This window comes from Cinclus cinclus, chromosome Z (genome assembly GCF_963662255.1).
Source record: "Cinclus cinclus chromosome Z, bCinCin1.1, whole genome shotgun sequence".
In the NCBI taxonomy this organism is placed as follows: Eukaryota; Metazoa; Chordata; class Aves; order Passeriformes; family Cinclidae; genus Cinclus; species Cinclus cinclus.
The window spans coordinates 46,689,241-46,711,171 of record NC_085084.1 but is presented as its reverse complement, the minus strand read 5'-3'; the positions used below and the strand labels follow the sequence as shown (position 1 = coordinate 46,711,171).

The 21,931-nt window shown below is 36.1% G+C and overlaps 1 protein-coding gene across 1 annotated transcript in view; it reads left to right on the top strand.

Annotated features, from left to right (window-relative positions):
• AOPEP (aminopeptidase O (putative)) overlaps positions 1-21,931 on the top strand; it is a 167,776-nt gene that overhangs the window by 57,893 nt on the left and 87,952 nt on the right. Inside the window, exons 6-10 of the mRNA XM_062513137.1 lie at positions 477-583; positions 5,445-5,547; positions 5,653-5,760; positions 11,112-11,155; positions 17,260-17,320. Coding sequence (XP_062369121.1) covers positions 477-583; positions 5,445-5,547; positions 5,653-5,760; positions 11,112-11,155; positions 17,260-17,320 — 423 coding nt within the window. The remainder of the gene's footprint in view (positions 1-476; positions 584-5,444; positions 5,548-5,652; positions 5,761-11,111; positions 11,156-17,259; positions 17,321-21,931) is intronic.

The window sequence follows — 21,931 nt, the reverse complement described above, 5'->3', positions numbered from 1 at the left end:
TGGCATTTATTTCACAAGTAGGAATGTCCATTAATACTACATAAAGGGAGCTTTCATGAGTATGAGCATGAGCATGTTCATGAGTAGGAAAGAGGAATGAAGCCAGGACACAATGTAGCTCTTTGCTCTCAGTTTGAGAAGAGTAAGGATGCAACCACAATGCCAGGTATTTCTACTGTATATTCAGTTCATTTCTTGCCATTCACCAAAGGGAAAACAACATGCCCACCCCTCTCTTCGGTCAGAACTATTTAACTGACTATTGATTTGATGTGCACAGTGAGGCCTTTGTTTTCCCTAGTGCTGCTGTTATCTCTCAGAGCAGCAACTGTTATTTTTTTTATCGTGGATATTGGTAGTGTTTCCTGCCTCTTCTGCACATTAAAGAGAAACAAACCAAGTTTCTTGTTATGCAAATTATTATTGTCAGTTGGGAAACAGCAATCAGTTATCTGTGGTTTTTGTTTACTAAGCAGCTGTCACATGATGAAAAGAAAGGGCAACAGGAATTGAAAGCTTTACTACGCTGGCGCCGGCTTAGAGATGAGGTGCAAAACTCTGAAGAAGAGCTGCAAGTTTTAAGGTAACAATATGATAGCATCATCATCACTTTTGTATGTTCACTCTCCTGTTTTCCACATTTTCTCCCTTCAAAAGGTATACATCAGAATCATCTGATTAAATCCACTGCATTTCCTTATTTCCTTCTAATAAAAAAAGAAAATGCAAATTAAACTGACTGGGTTATACATCTTGGCTGTAATGCAATTGCTTCTCCCTTTGTTATAGAAAGCTTTTAGAAACCATGGGATTTAGTTTGATATGAAATATATCTAAGCAGTTTACAAAAGCTTCTATTCAGGGAAAAAATAAAAGACCATTTCCTGAAAAGTTCACTGTTGGGAGCCACAGTAATTTTCTGTGGCTGAAGACAAGCACATATATTAGTATCTAACTGCCAAGCTGAATGAAGCTTTAAAAAACAAGGAAAAAGTGTAATATATAAACTATATAAATCTACTTTCTAATTTGAAATTGCTAATATTTATATTTAAAATAGATTTTTGGTCTTTAGGTATGAGATGCTAAACTCAAGGCTCCTTTGTAGATAGCTAAAGACAGTGTTCCTTTGCCAGTGATTAATAATCTGGGCTGTTTTGATTGGTGTGTTAGGAATTTTCCACAGTCTTTGATCTTGAATGTTTGTCTAATTCAAGATCCACTGAGCCTCTATGGCTTGTCTCCTCATGGTCTTTGACCAAGAATAATGAATTTACTAATCCTAGTTCAAATTAGCCATGATTTCTGACCAAATCATGGGAGCACAGGGACAGATTTCAGACAGCTGTGTAGTCTATTCTCCTGCTCTGAAATAAAGGCAGTACACACAGACCATCCTAAGTGGGATCTTACTAACATGTTCTTAGAAGACTCCAATAAAAAGTTTTCATAAGAGAGACAAGCTGTGTTAGTGTCTTAATAAGGCAGTTAGTGTTAACAGTTAAAAATTGCTTCCTAATGCACAACTGAAATGCTGTTTATTTTAAACAAAGTAGATTGGATTTATTTCTTTCACCAGGTGGAAGTGAAGAATAAATTGATACTCATCTTCTAGATTATCAACTTTTAAATGTTTTGGGAAGACTGTTGCCTTTTCATTTGTTTATGGTCTTCCCTTCTTCTTGTGCTTGCCCAGTAGAACCTAAAAGGCTCTACTCTATTTGGACACTCTAGAGAGTTTTCACCAAGATCATCTTCACCTCTCCAAGATCTCATGTAATCCAAAAGCATTTCACCACCTGCATAACTGTAATCTTCCACTGATCTGTTTTACTTTATGTTTATTGATGAATTGTGTATCTATGTGTAATCAGAGTCAATGAAGTTACACAGTTGTGTAAATGTTCAGGTGTGTAATTTGACGATAGTTATAAAAAGCAAAGCAAGCTTAATCACTCATTGCTATACAGCTGCTGCCAACACAATTATCAGTTTCCATGCTGAGGTTGTTATTTTTTTTTTATATATTGGCTCTTGGGATACAATGCTTATCTGGATAAGTGTTTTCCATTTTCAACACTTTGGAATCACATTTGTTGTCTTTTGTGTGATTCATATGGCTGTTACTTTGAATCAAATGTTATGCGGTGTAAATTTTCAAAATAATTTTTCTAAGGGCCATAATCCTTTGTAGTTTGAAAGTCAAAAAGATTTATTTGTTTTGAAAATGAAACTAAGCTTTCTACTGACTTTCACATTTCTTAAACATAATAATAAGTGTTTTTCTTACCTTCTGGATAGTAGTGTTCCTACTTCTATTCCTAATGCTAATACAAAAGAGGGAAAAATTAACTTCTCATTTGAAAAATGTGTCTCAAATAAACACTTCAGGCCAGGAACAAGATTCCACTTTGTGATTCTGGCCATTTCTTCTTCTCTGATATCTCTAGTTGCTTGGGATTGCATCTTAGGACTTCCTACTGATTTCAGTCAGATATAAATTTTTTCTACTATATTTGTGGCATGGACATGAATAAGTTCTCTTTTTACATATTTACTGGTGTTTTTTTTTTCTTTTCCTCATCCTTCTGAAAATATGACCTTGTGCCTTCCTTGTGCTATCAATTTTTGATCCATCAAATGAATACCTATTTAGGTTGGGTGAAAGCCATGCAGCAAACTGATGATCAGCGTGATGTTTCCTATTATTATGGGTATTTGGTATTATGTTCTACTGAGTAGCATGTCATACACTACCTGTAAAGAGGTCAGGTTAGAAAGAAATTGGTGTCTTCTCAATAGGCAGCAGCTCTGAAGGGCAGCACCAGCAAATCATAACATTAAAGAAGGAGTTTGTGGCACTTCCATGTTCATAGAAGATGAGACTGTCAACAGAATTTGAAACAAATTTGCAGGGATAAAACCATGTGTGAAAAATGTCTTGGCACTCATTTTGCTGGTGATCATCAATGTCAGCACTCTCATCCAGAACTCTTATCTCTCACCTTAGGAAAGCAAAGCAGACCATTTTGTTCTGCAGAATAAAGCTGGTGTTAACATTTGTTTCTCTCCTGGTCCTTTTGCTGAATAGCAGCTTGTGGTTATTCATTAGGAAGAGCCAATGTTGATATCTAATTCTGATTTAGTCTCTCAGTTCCACTTATGTAAGGTCCATTCTGTCCTGAAGCAATGCTTCTGACTTCTCTGTGTTTGAAGAGTTTTATTCTGTCTGATAGGAAATGTGCTTTCAGATGGTCTCTTACAGTCTCTGCATAAGTTTTCATGACCACCTGGCACATCAGAGCATTTAATTACCAAGGATATCCCAATACATTGTACTTTTACTAGTGCAATGTACTCATCTGCCCAGCAAACAGAAAGCAGCATCTTGTACTTTATTCAGAAACTTGCCAGTATCTGAAATGTTCCAGATAGCATCTTTAATATTTTGAGACAGCTTGCCTTTAGCCTTATGCTTGGCTTTATCTACTAGGTTAGATGCAGCTTTTGCAGGTCAGTGTAACATAATTTCAGTCTCTGTAAATACAGTAAGCATTGCTTTAAAGTAGTGTTCTGAAGTACTGATAGCAGAGACCAGGGTTACATTCTAAATAATTGCACTCCTTTTCAGACATTTTCAATAATACATACACAGCCTTTGCAGAGGAACGTGTGTATGTTTTCTGTATGGAATTATTCACTACCATAATCCAGATTCAATACTCCTTTCTAGTCAGTCCTATGATCTACACCAGCACAAAGCCAGAGGAGGAAGGAAGTATGGTTGCCTAATTTAGAATAATTGTGATAATGTAAGAGATTTCAATTTAGTGTGGATTCTGTAGCCTGTGCTAAAACTCAGTTTTTCAAAGTTAATAGACTGGGCTATTTATTAAGAGAGAAATGAAGCAGTTTTTGCTTTTTTGTATTCAGAGAAAGATGAAAAGCCATGTGTGGAATGTCAGCAGGTCTTCCTTCCAGGAGACTGATCCAGAAGGGAAATAGCTGCACTTCTGCTTTCCTACAGTGGGTCTACAACATTTACATGTTCTGAAAGAACCGGAGTTGCCATAGAATAAAAAACAGTTACTGGTATTTTTCTTTCAATGTTGAGGGAAGATCTTACAGGAAAGATATTTATGAATGATAGCATGGAATAAGACTGTGTTAGAAACACAGTGTAAAATTCAATCTGTTTCTTTTCTCTCTATTTTATTTCAAACAGTTACATTTCATGAAAATTTTGTATATAGTGGATTTTATGTACACCGGCAATAACAACAACAACAACAACAACAACAATAATAATAATAATAATAATAATAATAATAATAATGTGTAAAAAAATGCCCAGTTTAATACTCTGTAATAAACAACTGGAATTAAAAACTGTGACATAGATACAAAAAAGGAAGAATATTTTCTTCAAGAGGGACACAGATATGGAAAAACATTTGATCACAAGGGTTAGCCCCTAGAATTGGTCCTGCATGAACAGTGTGGTTTGAAGAATCTTGCATTGCTGTGGCACATTATTTCCTGTATTCTGTAGAAATGAAGGGAAAGAAATTTGTTTTTAAAGACTGGCTATTTCAAAATCCACCTTTAGAATTGGAGAGGTTGTTTTAGTCACAGGGATAGTCTCCTAAGACTGGCATCTGTTCTCAGACTACTGTTAGTTGGGATGTTTTCTGAATGGAAGAAAAAAAAAATCTAGACAATCTGCAGTACTATGCCTGTGAAGGCACTTCTTACAGATGAAGAAAAAAATGTTTGCATAGCTCCTCTTTAGTTTCAGTCTGTGTTCTTTAGAACCTCAAAGTCCTCCACACTTACCTGTTGTATATCTGTGGCATAACAGATGCTGTATTGCATTTTAAATCAGGCAGTAAATAGTATTTTTTTTCTATACATTATTGTCTGTAAACCTCAAACCTGCATGCAAAATATTTCTTCTTTTAAAATTTGAACTACTTTTCTTCCAACCCAGATGTAAAGATGAAAATCAACACTTCTGCAGCAGTCTGTTGCATGCAGATGAAAGAGGTTATTCTTGCAAGGACAGTCATGTAAGCTGTTAAGCCAAAGTTCAAGTAAAAAGAAAGAGAAACTTCTAGTTGAATGTAGTGACTTCACTATCTTCCCCTCAACTTCCCCTTCCCTTTAAAATGTTCTTTTTGTTTGTTTCTCTTTGTTCTTAGTGTGTCTGCATTGGAGAATGATATGCAACCTGGTCATGCTGGCTGTAAAAAGACTACACCAACCTACTGATGAATTTTATTTCATTTATTTAATTCACTTGTTTGACTGTCTAAGTCAATTTATATACTTATGGTGAAGACTAGTCACAGGTGTCACAATGCTTTCAACTATGAGAACCTGTAATATGTGATTTATTTCTTTACTTACTTATCCAAAACTTAATTAGTGTGTTTCCATTTCAGGCCCAAAAAGGAGAGCACAGGAGAACTGAGTGAGTCTGGAGCCTCTGTTGTCAAATATGGTCTTAAAGCAGAAAAAATCTTCATGCAGGTTCACTACTTGAAGGTGAGTGTTGTCAGCTGATTTTTATTGAGATTGCTTTATGAGTATGACAGACTTCCATCTTCTAGATACCAGAAAATTCATAGCTTCTGCCTTAATTTTTTGCAGGGTTATTTTCTTTTACGATCTCTGGCAAGGACAATAGGAGAGGTCTCATACCTTGCATCTTTACGGAAATTTGTTGTTAAGTTCCATGGGCAGCTCGTCCTTTCTCAGGTATTGTGCTTGGGCTTGTTGCTTACCTTTTGGAAAAACAAACAACCCAAAATTTTGGATTGGCTACCTGTATCATCACTTCTGGTTGCAAGGGGAGAAGCAATTGTAATTTGGCAATATAGGTAAAATTCCTACCTGCTAGAGGGCAAAGCATTTTTTTCACAGTGACACTTGAATCACACCCTACTAGTATCCAATAATACAAACAATGAGGGATTTTGTTTTTTTAAAAAAGATACTCAAAAGGCCAGTGTTCATAGGTGCTGATGATCTCGAAGGTAGGGTCATTTACCATAGTGGAATTATCACCTGTAACCTTTTAGCAGATGGGTTTTGGTTCTGATCAGTCTTTTCCCTGATTCCTCTCTGTTTCTGAAAGAGTAGAAATTATCCTTCTAAATTTATTTTCTCTCTCTCTGCATGTTGTTTCATTCAGTGCTTCTAATTTCACCCTGTTTCTTAAGGACAAAGCCAACTAGGGTTATAAGTAGAAATTTGCCTCCTGCTAGGGCTTTCTGTAAAAATCATGTAGCAACTGGCTCTTCTGTTTTGATTTAGAAAACTATATAGCTCTCTGAGGCCAGAGTTCTAGGAATCCTGTCATTGGTGATGAATCCAGGTTGCACAAATAGCAGTGCAGCTTATTGCTTCAGTAATGCTGTGAAAGCAACCATTCATGGGGGTGTCTGTGAACCAGGTCACTGAACTCATTGTGGTAAAAAACAGGCCTGGAACAAAACCCATGACACAACAAATATTTAGCATTGCTGGAAGAGCAGTGTGATGACAGTGAAGGGCAAGCGAAGAGAGGAGAAAGGGGTATGAGTGACTTTCTGAAACCACCTTCTTTGCTGAATTCTGTCTTATGGTTGAAATTTTTGAGGATATTCAGGACCGTGATAAATAGTGAAACACTGAGTAAGGGTGTCTAATTTTGTGTAACCTAATTCTAACACTGCTGTTTCTTCCAGCCACAGTGATTTTTTGATTGCACGCATACTGTTTTGAGTCTCACTGTTATGCCCAGGAATCTCACAAATGGCTTATGGACCTGTGATTTCTTCTGTATGTCAGATCACCCAGAAGTTCGAAGCAGTAGCTCTTAACACAGCATTTCTGCGGAGTGGAGGAATGTTTAGGGTATTAAGGGAGTTAACACTGTTGCAGCTGTTTCCTGTGCCATATTGTTGAGACCTGGAGCAGTTACATTTGGCCTAGAGTGGGAAATGCCAGTGACTATATGAGCCTTGTCTACATTCGGGTGTCCAAAATCATTAAAATGATGCTTCAGTATTACACAGCTGGAAGAATTTTAAAAATTACAGAAGTCATGAGACTACTAAAAACAAGAAAAAGCCCAGCATTTGAAGCTGGTGGTAAGAAAGGTGCTCAGATTTTCCTAAGAAAATGTTAGCTTGTTCCTGGTTGATGTGGGGTGGGTTGTATCAGTAGATTGAATGCTGGAAAATGTTCAGCAGACTGTGCTATTAGTCATGCCAGCTAGCTAGCACATACACTAGAGATTTCTCCTTTGTGTAACTGTGAAATGTCAATTTGTAGCTTACTAACTCCAATCTCCTATGATGAAATGCTTCTCCCAGAAACATCCATTTTGGTTATTGGATAAAAAAACTGCTCAGTGTTTTGTTATTGAATTATTGAAGCAAAATTAAAATTTTGTTTCTTAGGCTACTTTTTATTTGTGTATGTGCAATATGTCCATAACTATGTACTTGATATATATATAAAGAAAAAGAAAAGGTACTTTCTTTCATTTGGAAATACTACCTGATATGGTGGAGAAAGAGCATTGGATATTAAAACTTCTGTTGTTTGCTTTTGTACTTTTACCTTGTCTATTATCAGCCTAAATCCAGCTCCAAATGAAATTACTGGGAAGAGAACTTTAACATCATACTGGTTTTTGGTTCACTGAAAAATGCGAATGTCATAGGGCTATATCCAATTAAAATGCATTTTCTGTCTTTGTAAGAAATCTTTAAGATTGTGTTTTTGTTGGGGTCTGGTATAGGTAGATAAAGAATCACAGCAGGAGTTGTAAATGCAGAAGTAATGAAGTAAAGTTAGTACAGAGTTTATTATTCAAGGTACTTCTTAAACAAACATGCTGTCAGTGTTTAAATGAATAAGAGATTTAAAATAAATATAGGTGCAAATGGTAAGTTTAAATATTATAGTGCTATACTCTCACCTTGTCCAAAATAACTGTCAGAGTTCCCAGGTTTAGAAAGTGTCGGAATGAGGGAAAGTAAAACAGTGAAAAATTGCCCATGTTATGAATACTAGTCTTGTTTTCAGTGGTGTTTGTACTATTTTTCCTAGATGGGAGCTGCAGGTGCAAGGAAATTACTTCAGATCTGAAACATTAATCAGTTTGCCTTTTTCCTTTATTTTGCTTGCACACTCAGTAGATTTTTAATAGTAGCTTTATTTTTGTTGAGTTAGCAACAGATGAGTAAATCTGCAAATCTGGAATCTTTGAGAAGGATTTAAAAAATATTCAATTTTTCTTTTTATGAGAGAATTCAGTTATTGATTGCTTTGAGTGAACTTTTAAAATAATGACTGGAGTGGTTTTGACTATAAACAAAAAGAAAGAAGTGCAAGTTGCTGGTACTCCTAACAGAGTAAAAGATCTGTTCCATTTCGTCTTGAAATAAAAATACCTTGGAAACTGAATTGTTTGCAGACTTTAATTTTTTTGTGGTTCTGTCTGTTATAATGGGCAACAAATTTACTTTTGACTAAAGCTGGACAGAGTTTCCATCACCTGGGGCTTACACTGTTAAGCTGTCTAGCTAATGATTGCAGCCTGATAATAGAATGTATGGTGGGGGAGTCTTGCTTACTCTAGATAGGAAGTTGTTGTTGGAGGTGCAGTCTGGGATTGTCAGCAAAAGCCAGGAGGATGTATAGGGAAGGAATTCCAAATAAACAGGAAATTAGAAGAGCGCTCATTATTTGTTATTCCCACCCAAAAGGGACAAATGAATATTTGCAGTTTAGCTGTGTTACTTACAAACTGCACATTTTTTAGGAATAATTCTAGCCTCAGAGTCTCTAATCAGATAAGAACAACAGAAGTATATAAGAAAGTGAGATTATTTAATCATATGAATATAAACCAGTTTGTTAATATTGCAGCACTGTGGTAGCGTGCGGTTTCTAACTCATATATTCTTTATGCATTCATTGAATTACTTGCAACAAAGACAAAAACCCCCCAAACTATAATTTGCTTTATGGTCTGATCAAGAATTTAATTACCATTACCTTAGTCATCCACAAGTCTTTGCTTCAAAGTGTAAAATAACTAAAGCATCTTAAAAAAGTGGCACCAAATCTTAAAAACCTTTACATGATCCTCTGACTTTTCTCCTGGACGTTTCTGAACTGTTTAATCTGTGGACAAAGAAAAAGTAGCCTGAGAGTAAAATTTCACTCCAGATGGTTAAAATGGCAAAATTACAAACAGCTGAAAAGTCAGACCTATAATGAAATGTGTCATGCAGACTTGGTAATAGGCAAATGTTAAAAGCCATGCTAATATGAGGCAAGTAGCTATTTGCTTTCCTACTCTGTTTTGGAGGACTGAATTTGGAACAGTTAAAATAATATATAATAGATTAATCCTAATTTTAAGAAGGTGTATGGAATGATGGTGTCTTTTTTTAATATATATTTGGGATTAGGTTTAATCTCAAAAAAGATACTTTATTTCATAGTATAGTGTACAAATTATAAAACCATCCACTGTATGATTGATTATGAAAAGTTGATTGAATCTAACTAGGGAATCTAGCTGCATTAATGTACACACAGTGCAAATACTGTGAAAGATTATTGCTTCAGGTTTACTATTCACACACTTTTGAAATAACTCTAATTATGATATTTTCATATTCTTTATTTGCACGTAAGATTACTGTGTATATCCAGCAAAACTTCCACAAGTGGAAGGAGATAGTAGTTCTCTGTTTATATGCATAATAATGTAATGTTTTCATACAGCAAAACTACAAGTAGTTATATGAAATAATGGGATTTCACACATCATCATCATGATGTCTGCAATACACTGTGACTGGGAAAAAAATGGCTCCTGTCATTGTAATGATGGCATTCTTGCCACAGCAGCACTGAGCCCAGCATTGCGTAATTTACTTTTTGTCAAAAGCCAATTCTGCAGCCACTGCAACACAGTCTGAATATCACTTATAATCTAAAGAAGGAAGGCTTAACTGTGTTACCAGTTCAATTGTGCAATCATACTTCGATTCCCTAAAAATGCCAAACTCAGATAGAGAAACAATATCTTTAGTTGACTGTTATGGCATGGTCCATAAAGAAAAGCTTTCTGTCGTTTAGGAATCATTCTTCAACACCTTAGAGAGTAGCAATAAGCAATTGTTGCACAATATAGTCAGCCTGTGCTTGTATACTGACGTGAGGATCATAATTAGCCTATGAACGTTGTCTCCAAAAAGATTAGTATTAGTAAAGCAGATGCATTGGTTTATGAAATACCATATAAATGAATAATTCATATTAATAAATCCTATTATTATGTGATTGCTCAGAGAAGTGTATTCTGTCAAAGTGATTGTCATTAAAATTAGGTTGTGTAGAACACAGGGTGCCAGAGAACCTTTTGGTGATGTCAGGTATAACTTTCTTAAGAAGGTTTATCATACTGGTATAAGTGAGGATGATAGTAATGCTCCTCCATTGGCATTGCATCATCTTTGTAAAACCATGAAAGAAATTCTAGCTACCTTTTATTTGAAGAATTTGCTGCTTATGTGATGTGGTTATCAGCAATATTGTGAATTTTATCATGGAATGAGAAGTAGGTCTAATCAGGCACATGCACTGAGGAAGAAAAAGCTTTATGTAGTTATGTAATTAAGGACAATGTAATAACATAAGCACAGTGAAGAGAGTGTAAGAACCCTTAAATTTTGTGTTTCTTAGCTTTTGTATGTAAATCTGCAGATTTAGCAGTTTTAAATATAGTTTGTGTGTATTATAGATAAAATGAAAGTAGGAACATGGGATTTTGTTAAAAAACTCAGCAGACTTTTCAAGCCCATTTTCTTTCAGTGTTGATACTTCCTGCTTGAAAAGAAAAACAGTTGAAAAACTGACAATATAATGTATATTGTATAAAAAACAATACACATTTTGTTGTCATTATATCACCATGGTGGGTATATGAACCTTTTTCGTACCACTCTGTTACCTGTTCTCTTTAATCTCTCACTAGCAGTGAAGATAGAGGGTTATGGCTTCATAAACATACCAACTGTGCTCCTCTGTTCATTTTCCAGGATTTTCTTAGCATGTTATTGGAAGACATTCCTAAACAAAAAGGGTAAGTAAGAACTGGGCTAGAAAATCTGAGGAAAAATGTAAAGTAAGATTATAATATGTGCTAGCCAGAAACAGTGCTAGCCGGAAGATTCCCATTACATATACACACAAAAATTTACAAGACTTGCTGTGGTTTTCCTATACCATGCTCTCCCCAGACAGTGCCTTTAACTTGCATATTAGGTGAGAGCTGATGTCCTGTGTTCACTATGCAATCTGAAGTGCTAGACATAGCTGCCTGCTCAAACTAACCTGTGATTCTTCTGCCAGCTGCTTTTGCCACATGGCACCCTAGAGCAAGGATGCCAGAACTTTGCTGTGAATCTGGGACACCAGAGAGGATGGATTTTTTCAAGAAGTAGACTGGTACCATCCCCTCTCAGTCATACACTATAATGCATGAGGAAAGATGGAAAACATGAATAGAAATAGAGCATTAATTGCCTGATATGTCCTTCAAAAGCCTGCTGTATGTGACTGTGACTGGTTGAAGATGATAGTATTTAGCAGAACTTTGAGGCTGTATCTGCTTATATTTTGGTTTGTTCTGTGCTATTCTAGACTGTGCTACAAATACAGATTCTTTTGTAGGGGAGCTTTACATGTTGTGGTTTTTAAAAATATTCACTTGAAAAATACAATGTTGAAGACCAGGATTGCAAGTGTTCATAACTGTGTGGGCGCTTTGGAGAGAAAAAAAAGATGTTATTCATAGAGGTCAAATGTACTGAGTCTTTTGGTGAAACACTTCTGTTCCTGATGGTTGAGGAACAGAGAAGCTAGTTATCATTGAGAAAATATGTTTTGTTTTGTGGCATCACAGGTTTAGTTTGAGTGTTTTTACATTCTCCAATTGATGTAATGGAAAATATTCTCTCTATATATGATTCAGTATTGATATAATCTCTAGCCCAAATATAATGATGTATATTATATGGAATAGATGTGAAAGTGTTTTTTTAATGGTATGGTTATACATTGGCATGCTATAAAAACATAAAGTTTTCCTTTCTTTTATTTTTCACCTGTGTTTCTCTGGACTCCAAACCCAGTGCAAAATGTTGCTGCATAAGCATCCATTTTTCTGCCTAAAAATATACTTAAAACTTTCGATGAGACTAATACAAAAGAAGCATGGCTTCATTTGTGATGCATCACATTCCAGAATGTATGAAAAAAGAATTAGATATATGGTAATTCATTTTACAGTCATATATATAGTGTATCTGAGCTACCTATTGCTGAAATTATTTGGTAGGTATCAGCAGCAATGCAAGGAATATTGAAGTACAGAAGACCTTTATTTCTTGTCTGCTGGGAGGCTGTTTTTTTTCTTGAATGCATTCTGTGGCTAGTACAGGAATACTCATGTAAGGTAAAAGGAAAGGAAGGAAAGATAAAAATCAAGTATTTTTAGAGATCGTTTGCTCATGAGTGCTTTTTTGCGAGAAGTTTCATGTAGGAATGAAGTGCATTTCAATATTAAAGCAAAAATGCTTCCTAGCACATAAAACTTCTCAGGCTTCTGGAGTAAAATTTAAATGTTTAAACCAAATAAAATTTAAATATTTAAACTATGTACTTTCAACTCGACAAATATTAAGCACTCTAATACACTGAGGTTTGTAATGGAAGCTGGTCTTAATCATAAAAAAAAAGAAGTAAAGACACATTTGTAGTAGGTAATCAAACCAAATGTTGCCCTCAGGGGTAAACTGTGTAGCTAGTAACAGAACTTGGCTTATGGAAGACCTTTGTCATGAGAACAGGATGAACATTGACAGAAAACTATCATGAAACAGCGCAGAAATTTTCTGTAGTTATTACACTGTAGTAATGTTATCTTTAGCTTTCTACTACTGGATACAGAGATGGGATCTAAAAGATTCTCACCTCCAAGTACTTAATTCCTTTTGTTTTTATTCAAGAGATTTTTTTAGTACATTCCTAGTGATGAGTTACTCCAAGATCCAGATGTAACTTTTTGTTGATTTTTTGCTCACTTCTGTACTCAGAGGAGTTTTATGCCTGCTTTGTAGGGCTACTTCTCTTCCTTCTCTGACTCAGTTATACTGACTGGCATGTTAGCTGCAGGAATCCATGCTGTGAGGCAGGATCCTTCTGTTTCTGCACTGCAACTGAATACTGACATCAGATAAGCTGAGCAGTAACTTCTGGTCCTTTATAATTTCTTAACTTGCCTTTAAGACTGATTATTTGTCTGAGTGAAGGACAAATGGAAAGAATGGCAAAGCAATATTGGTCATTATCCTTCTCTGTTTACAAAGTCTTTTAAAATACCACATGCGCTAGCTAGAGTCTCATTTTGTCTTGGCCTTTCTGTGGAAAATCTACAGTACTTCCCACATGTAAGGGAGACATTTTATTTATACTCATATAATTTGAAACAAACCAAACCAAACAAACAGAACGCCAAGAAACGCCCCTCTTATGTGTCTAGATTTGATAAAACTCCAGTGGCTCTATTCTACACAAGGCTTACACACATAGTCTTTGCTGCACGTTGTACCTTTCCACATCTGCCCAACATGTGAGCTGTGCAAAGAATCAGTATTTACCCTTGTAATGGAGGGTTTCATCAGTCTTAGATAAATCAGAGCTGCTGCTGTGCAGCTACTTTATGACTGCAAAATTATTTTGAGTAGGTCAGTTCTGCTCTTATTTTTATTTCATTTCATTCAATTAAGTAAACAAATCCACTAATAAGCTGTGGTTTTAATAATACATGATATATAAAGGAAGGCTTGTGTTAACAGTACAAATAGCTCTGCTATTTGTACTACTAGTAACCCAGGTTCACTAACGACACTCCTTGGATATCTTCACAAATTGTAAATAGAGTACTAAAATAATGCTGCAATTTGAGACTACTCAGCTATATAGGTGTATCTCTTTCTTTCATGTTTGCTTTCTTTGATTCACCTGCACATTGTTGTGAATGTGGTGATTTTGAATGAGACAAATGGCTGGTAGGCCCCTAACTACTGAAGCAAACAATAGTGAAAAATTCTTCCCAGTGGTTTTGATTCATAAGTTTTAATTTTTAATACACCTATATATATATATATATATATATATATATATATATATATATATGCTGGATAAAATCTGAAGAAAATGTATCTGCAGGAAGGCACATCTAGTTGAGAGAATCACTAATTGGTCATTGTGTTTTGATTTGCTCTAATGATGCCTCCATATTTGGCTGAAATACTTAAGTTTGAAAATTAATGATGTGTATAAATGTGGGATGAAGCAGATATGCTTGTTAAAGTATTTTCATTATTAGTATTTTCAGTATTTCAAGTATTTGGATATGACAGGCTTTTCTATCTTCCTTTACCCTAATAAAAAAGTTGCACACTTTCATGTTTTTTCTCCTTGATTTAGGCATTAAGGTTTGTGTTAAAGTTTGTAGGGTACCTTAGAGCCTTGTGCAGTGAAAACTTAATGGATAGCCATCTTTTATAGCGCTAATTTTCAAATTATCATTAATGTTAGTATTTTACAGACATTATTTTAAAATGTTGAATCTGAACTCTGTGTGTGTGATGTTGGGAGATCATTCCTAGGCTGATTTGTCTTATCATCTAAACAAATAGACAAGGGATAAGATAACGGCTGTAACCACGTTCTTGTTTTACAGTCGGGAACTGTTGTACAAAGTAATTGAAGAAATTTGCTCTTGTAAGAGTTAGTTCTAGTCAACTCAACTCAGATCCCACTGTCCTGTATAGAACCTTAACCAGAAGGCCATTCAGGAATTCACACAAACACCAGATTTAAGTCCTTACAGATGCTTAACTGCAACATAAGCAGGTGGTATATGCCCTCACTGAACTGTAGCCTCTACAAATATCAGGCTCTCTGTTCTTTCTCTAGGACACTTGTTTTGAGATGGCAGTCTGTTTGTGATTTTTGGGGGTTATTTCTAAGTCAAACAATTTAGCAGAAGCATTTTCAACATCTTTATAGTTCTTCTGTACTGACAATTAAGAGATTAAGAGTAGATCTTTACAATAGTCTGCTCATTACTATTTTTTTTTTAAATAGTACATTTCTCTTAAGCAAATTGCTTTTTTTGATAGGTGACAACAAGAATATCCTAATTTTGAATTAAACAAAGTACTTGTGTGCAAGTACAAAGAAGATCGCATATGGTCATATGACAGGTGTTTTTGTGAAACTGGGGGTACTGCAGGCAGAGGAAAAGCAGTGTTACTGGTTTTGCCCTTGAGAAAAATGACAGAGTTTTAGGAGAGACTGGGAAACTTTCTAGTGGTTTCTGCCTGGATTAGTGTGATGTCAAAACAGTGTGATTCCCCTCAGTGTCATAAGCTCATATCAAAGCCAGTTTTTGAAATTAAATAGAGGGTATATTAAGCAACAGCTCTGCACAGCAAATGTAACATAGGTTATTTTGTGGAGATTTTTTTCTCACACTATAGGTTTGATTTCTGGAGATGGGGAAAAAAGGATTAGCTGACATGGTGAGGCTGTCTTTCTTATCCCTTGGTAAGACAAATCAAATGTTCTACTAAGGGAATTTTCCCCAGCTTCTAGCTCTGCTTCAGCATTAACACACTAAGCTGTATTGGGTTAAATTCATGCAACAACAATTAACAAAAATGTTTATCCTGCTTATGCTTCTTGAGACAGAATAAGTGGTACAATCCAAGTGATCTACCTTTGCCTATATAAAATTTTGGTGTCCAGTTCTAAGATAGTTCTGTATGCACCCCTTTTAGCAACCAGACAGAAATAAGAAATCAAGACCATCATCTTCTGGGGAAAATAAATGGACTGACTGTTTGGAAATATATCTCTTTATCACTATTCCCAGTCAAGGGGTTCAGCTAATCTGATTTAAGACTAGACACCAATTTTTAGAGCACAGTGGTAAGATGAAGATAATTATCATCTGAAGGATTGGCAGTCACATATTCTAAATTTAATAAGTTTGCACAAATAACGAGGAAAAAGTCTGGATGTTTAGTCTTTTATTTTAATGTAGAGCACTAAACAAGCATCACATATATGTTCATTTTTCTGTAGAAAATTTGTTTATATAGTGATCTAACACACACAGTGGTAATTTCCTGAAAATTCAGAATCCTAGCTATGTAGAAATGCTCCTTCTTGACTGTTGTGATTATTAAAAGCATACGATCAGTTAAAATTGTTTATTGGGTTGTTTGCCTTCCTGATTCACAGCTTGGAAATGGCTGTTCTTTTCATGAATGCTTTGTTGGTTGAGTCTGCATTACACATGTGAAAGTAACTGCAAGCATTAGAATGAGTCTTGGCAAGGAATTACCATGCACAGGACCATACACATTTGTTCTGATTCTCAGAATATTTATATTTGTTGAGGGCTTACTCAACTTACTTTTTTACTTGCATGTGTGTTTTTTTATAGTTATTTTTATTTTATTAATTTATATTTATTTGGCATCCCTGCAAGTTGAGACTTCTTCCAGCAGAGTTGAAGTAAATACCACAGAAGCTACCTACAAAAATAAAAGTGCAGTTTCTGAATTTACAAATACTTATGCACATGGTTATTTCAGTCTCACATAGCTTCATCATGGCAAACTATTTCCTTTTGTTGAAGCTCCAGACTATTCTATGATTTCACTGTGAATATTATCAGGATATAAAGAAAGTCCAGAAATGACAAAACTCAAGTATATTAGACACTTAGTAGCTTTGAGAATGAATTCCGTCTGTACTTCTTAAAATCCCAAAGTTTATCCATGTAACAAGAAGCAGAGCACCCATTCATACTTTACATGTTTCATAAATGTAATTTACCACATAACACTTTGTCTGTCAATCCTTATAAGCACTGAATATATGATTTGAGTTTTAAGTAAACAGAAACTGATCTACCTTTAATTTGCTCATAGGACCTCTGATGGTTTTATTTTTTAAAGGACCCAAGAAGGTTGTTCCACTTCAGTGTAACTAATACTTGAATTTAGAGGGTTTGCCTAGCTTCTAAAGGGTTATTTTTCACTTGAAAAGAAATGGTATTTTTTTGCATGTGTTCTAATTTTTGGTTTGTTTTTTTTTTTTTTTAAGGTCTGGGTTAACTGTAGAAAGTATCTTCCAGGACTGGCTTGATACTTCTGGAATACCAAAGGTAAATATAAAATACCAGGTCACAGTTCTTTCTGGAGTCTTGATTTTCTCATTATGTTATATGTTTTTTTAATCACTACCTGAACTTACAACAGGTATGATATTAAAGAAACAGTCTTGATGATAGCTACTTTTCCACACCTTTGTATGACTTTAGCTTTTACCAATTGCAGGTTTTTCTTCCATTGTCTCAACAAACCTGCCAAAGGCAAACCTTACAAAATTTATCCTCTAAATTAATACTGTCATCATATGAAAGTATACTTTCCAGTATAATGATGGAGTCTACTAAGTGAAAGGAGCATTGTTCACAGTTGCTGGAAGATGAATTACTTGGAAGCATTACTGACAGCAGTAATTAAATGTTAAATTATTTGTACTTTGATAGCTTGTGAATTTTATGACTTACTTATAGATCTGCTGTGTAGATAACATCTATTACTGGTGTTCCAGCATTGAGAATAAACTGTTTTCTGCTTTTAATACTAAAAGAATTTATACTCAAATTCTGTGAACTGAAAATGCTTGGTTGTGTCTGTGCTATGTGAAGTCTCTGATTATTCATTTTGAATGAAAACTGGGATGAGATAACAAATCTTTGCATTAATCTTCGTAAAATACAATTTTTTACAAAGTAATTTTTTAGCATACATTTAGGACTCAGTTTCTAACTGATTTCCCCTAAGCAGGCATCCCCTAGGTTGCTTGTGATTTATCCTGCCTAGTGCTTGAATTTTTCTCCACTTGCATTAGTATTTAAAAACCCCCACCAACTTTTAAAAGTTAGAATGCTAAGTTCTGGTTTCCATGTGCAAAATGTAAATGCTTAGTCAGCATGACTGAGTGAGCATGTTTACAAGTAGAATTGACAAAATAACTGGAGAGCTCTGACAGTGCTCAGAGAACTTGATCTATACCCAGACACTCTGATTGAGCTCTTCCCTTGACAGCTCGAGAGATGTGCATGTCCACTGATCCCTGTATGCTGTAGAAGGCTTTTGGGAAAGATGTACTCTGATATCAAAATGTTTCAAGACTATTTGAATATGCTCTAAAATCAAGGCAGAGTTTGTTTTTTGGTGTAAAGTTATTGAAAGTAAAATTAATTAGAAGGGAGGAGAGGAAGGGACAGTTTCATCATGCATCTTGATACTCAGTCATTTCCTAGAAGAGGAACCTTGATTTTAATTCTATGTTCAACCAAGGTTTTGGTTTTGGTAAAAAAAATCGCACACATTGTCAAAATCCCAGTTCAGTTATATGGGGGAGTATATTGATGTTGCATAGCTGTAGCTATAAGAGGCTGATCTGGCTCCTGAAATGGAAGAGTTTTCTTGCATTTTATCTACATGTATCTTTTTGAGGATGTGTTTTATGAATGTCTGACAGTCAACTTAAAATCACAAATTAGGAAGATGGGAGCAGACTAAAGAATTGGAAATGGTTTTGACTGATGTGCAAACTAAACTCTGTTTTCCTGAGTACCATAAGTTGCTCAGATGAATAGTAAGTAGTTTCATTATACCTTGCAAGTATTTGTTGCTTGTGTAAACAAAACATGTATCAAAAATATTTCCCCACCCAGCAGGTTTGTAAGTTGTTTTAAATTTTCTTTAATATCTACAGAGATTTCCCTGGGAATTTATATTATAAAAAATGTCAACATGAATTTTTCTATTTTAGTATTCTACTTCTGAGCATCAGCATGGTGATGCTGACATCTTATTTCTCTCTCTCTCTCTCTCTCTCTCTCTCTCTCTGTCTCTCTGTCTCTCTGTCTCTCTGTCTCTCTGTCTCTCTCTCTTTCTCTTTCTCCCTCCCCCCTCAATAATACTGTTGATCATAAAATTATAAATGGTTTAGGTTGAAAGGCACATTAAAGATCATCTAGTTCCAACCCCCCTGCCATGGACAGGGTACACCTTCCACTAGACCAGGTTGCTCAGAGCCCCATGCAACTAGGCCTTAACATTTCCAGTGATGGAGCATTTTCTGGGAAACCTGTTATAGTGCTCACCGCTCTCACAGAAAAGAAATTCCTCATCATATCTGACCTAAACCTACTGTCTCAGTTTAATCCATTCCCCCTTGTCCTGTCACTACATGTAAAATGTCTCTTCCCATTTTTCCTGTGGGCTCCCTTCAGGTACTGGAAGGCTGCACTGAACAAACCCTACTCTCAGCCGTACTTCACAGGAGATGTGTTCCATCTCTCTGATCATCTTGGTGTCCTTCCTCTGCACTCACTCCCACAGTTCCATGTCCTTCCTGTGCTGGACCCCAGAGCTGGATGCAGGGTTCCAGCTGGGGTCTCACCAGAGCAGAGCAGAGCAGAGGGACAGAATCCCCTCCCTCCCCTGCTGCCCACACTTTGGATGCAGCCCAGGACACGTTTGGCTTTCTGGGCTGGGAGTGCCCATGGCTGGGTCATGTCCAGCCTCTCACCCACCAGCACCCCCAAGTCCTTCTCACAGGGCTGCTCTGATCTGTTCATCCCCAGCCTGTGCTGGCACCAGGGGTTGTCCTGACCCAGGTGCAGCACCTTGTACTTGGTTTTGTTAAATTGAATGAGATTCCCATGGGCCCAATTCTTGATCTTGTCCAGGTCCCTCTGGATGGCATCCTGTCCTACAGGTGTGTTAACTGCACCACTCAGCTTGGTGTCACCTTCAAATTTGCTGAGGGTGCACTTGATCCTTATGTCTATGTCCTTAATGAAAATATTAAATAACACAGGTCCTAATACAGACCCCTGAGGGACCCCACTTGTCACTGATCTTCATTTGGACTCTGAGTCATTCACCACTACCCTCTGGATGCAATTGACCAATCACTTTCTTATCCATCTAGTAGTCCACCCATCAATTCCCTCCCTCTCCAATTTAGAGAGAAGGATGTTGTGTCAAAGGCTTTACAGTAGTCCAGATAAATGACATCTGTAGTCCTTCCCTTTTCCATTGATGGAATCATTCCATCAGAGAAGGCCAGAGTTGGTCAGGCAGGACTTGCCCTTGATGAGGTCCTACTGGGTGTCTCAAATCACCTCCCTGTCACCCATGATCTTTCCAGGCACAGAGATAATGGTAAGTCCCAGGATCCTCTTTTTTGCCTTTTAAAGATGATTTATACTTGTCGTCATCACTTTTTAGGGTCTTAAGGGAATCAATTTCATCAGAAGAACTGGAGTTATCATTCAGTGAATAGGAAAACTTACTTTCTTTGTGCTTTATTAAATCATTAGAGGAGCCTTTATTCCTGAAATTCAGACTGTAGAAGTTGCTTAGTAGCTCTCAATATGTTAGTATCTATAGTGTAAGTATGACTATAAGTACTGATTACAGAACTGTAAATACAGTAGATCTGCTTTTGTGGTTTACAGGACCTGATATTGAAATCCCCTTTAAAAGTATTTAGATTATTTCAGCAAACTAATAACATGGATCTATATCACAACTTACGTGCAGATGACCTACCTGCTTTATAAATAGCAGTCCAGGAATGGCACAGAATTTAGTCTCTCTCATATAGTTTACTAGGTGAGTGGACTAGGGTGTGTTCACAGTAAGGTTTCTGTCAGCTCCTGTGGGCACAGTCATATGACAGAGCCAGTCAGTCAGTGTGAGCAGGATGAGGTATAAAGTACCCACTACGACTTCTTTCAGTATTAGAGTGACTGAAAAGCAGCTGGTGGGTATCTGCTTCAAAGATTTCCCACAGGCATAGAAGTAGCATCCTGCACCCTACACACAAGATCCAACAACTTTCTGCTTATAACCTGTGTTATACTGATTCTGGAGTCCTGTAGCATGACAGTTAAAGTCACCCTTAATACTGCAGTGCCTACTATGAGAAATTACTTGACCAAGAATTTAAAGATTTTAAATCTCAAATACTAAGACTTCACTGCATTTGCAGAGGAAATCACCTTATTGCAGAGACTATACTTTGCAATGGAATTGGGAAATGTGCATCATGCTGTACTTAAGTCCCAACATGATTCCTCTATATCTTTCTCATACAAGAATTTTTGTGTTTCATACTTGCTGTGGTGTTTCTGTGTTTTTTATTTCCTTGTTTTGGTGAATTTTGGACAGGAAATTCATGTCATTCATTGAATATAAAGAAGATTCACCTCAAGTAATTGCAGCATTTGCAGCATTAGCTATCAAGGTGATTTCAAGAACTTTCTTCTATATTTATATTCAAATCTACCCCTGTATGCAACTAGTACTCTTTAAAATTCAGTAACCAAATGGTCACTTAAAACCAGAGTTCTTAGCCACCCCTTAGCTCACTATGTTCACAACAATGTCTAGCTTAAGGACACTCTAAGGGTATAAAAAAGTATGCAAAAAAATGTATAAGGGTAATTACTTTCCACTCCCCAGACTGCTGAAGCAATTTTGCCATCCTCCTTGCAGTACAGGAATCTTGTATTCTTTACATTTCATATTCTTTACAGTCATAAGTTATGTCATCTATCTAACTGAAGATCCTGTACTCCTTTATCTGTGCTTTCTTACAGTTGCCATTCCAAGCTCTCTCTCCAACTCTGTTCAGGGAACATCAGGGATATAGATATAGACACAGACACAGACATATAGATAGATAT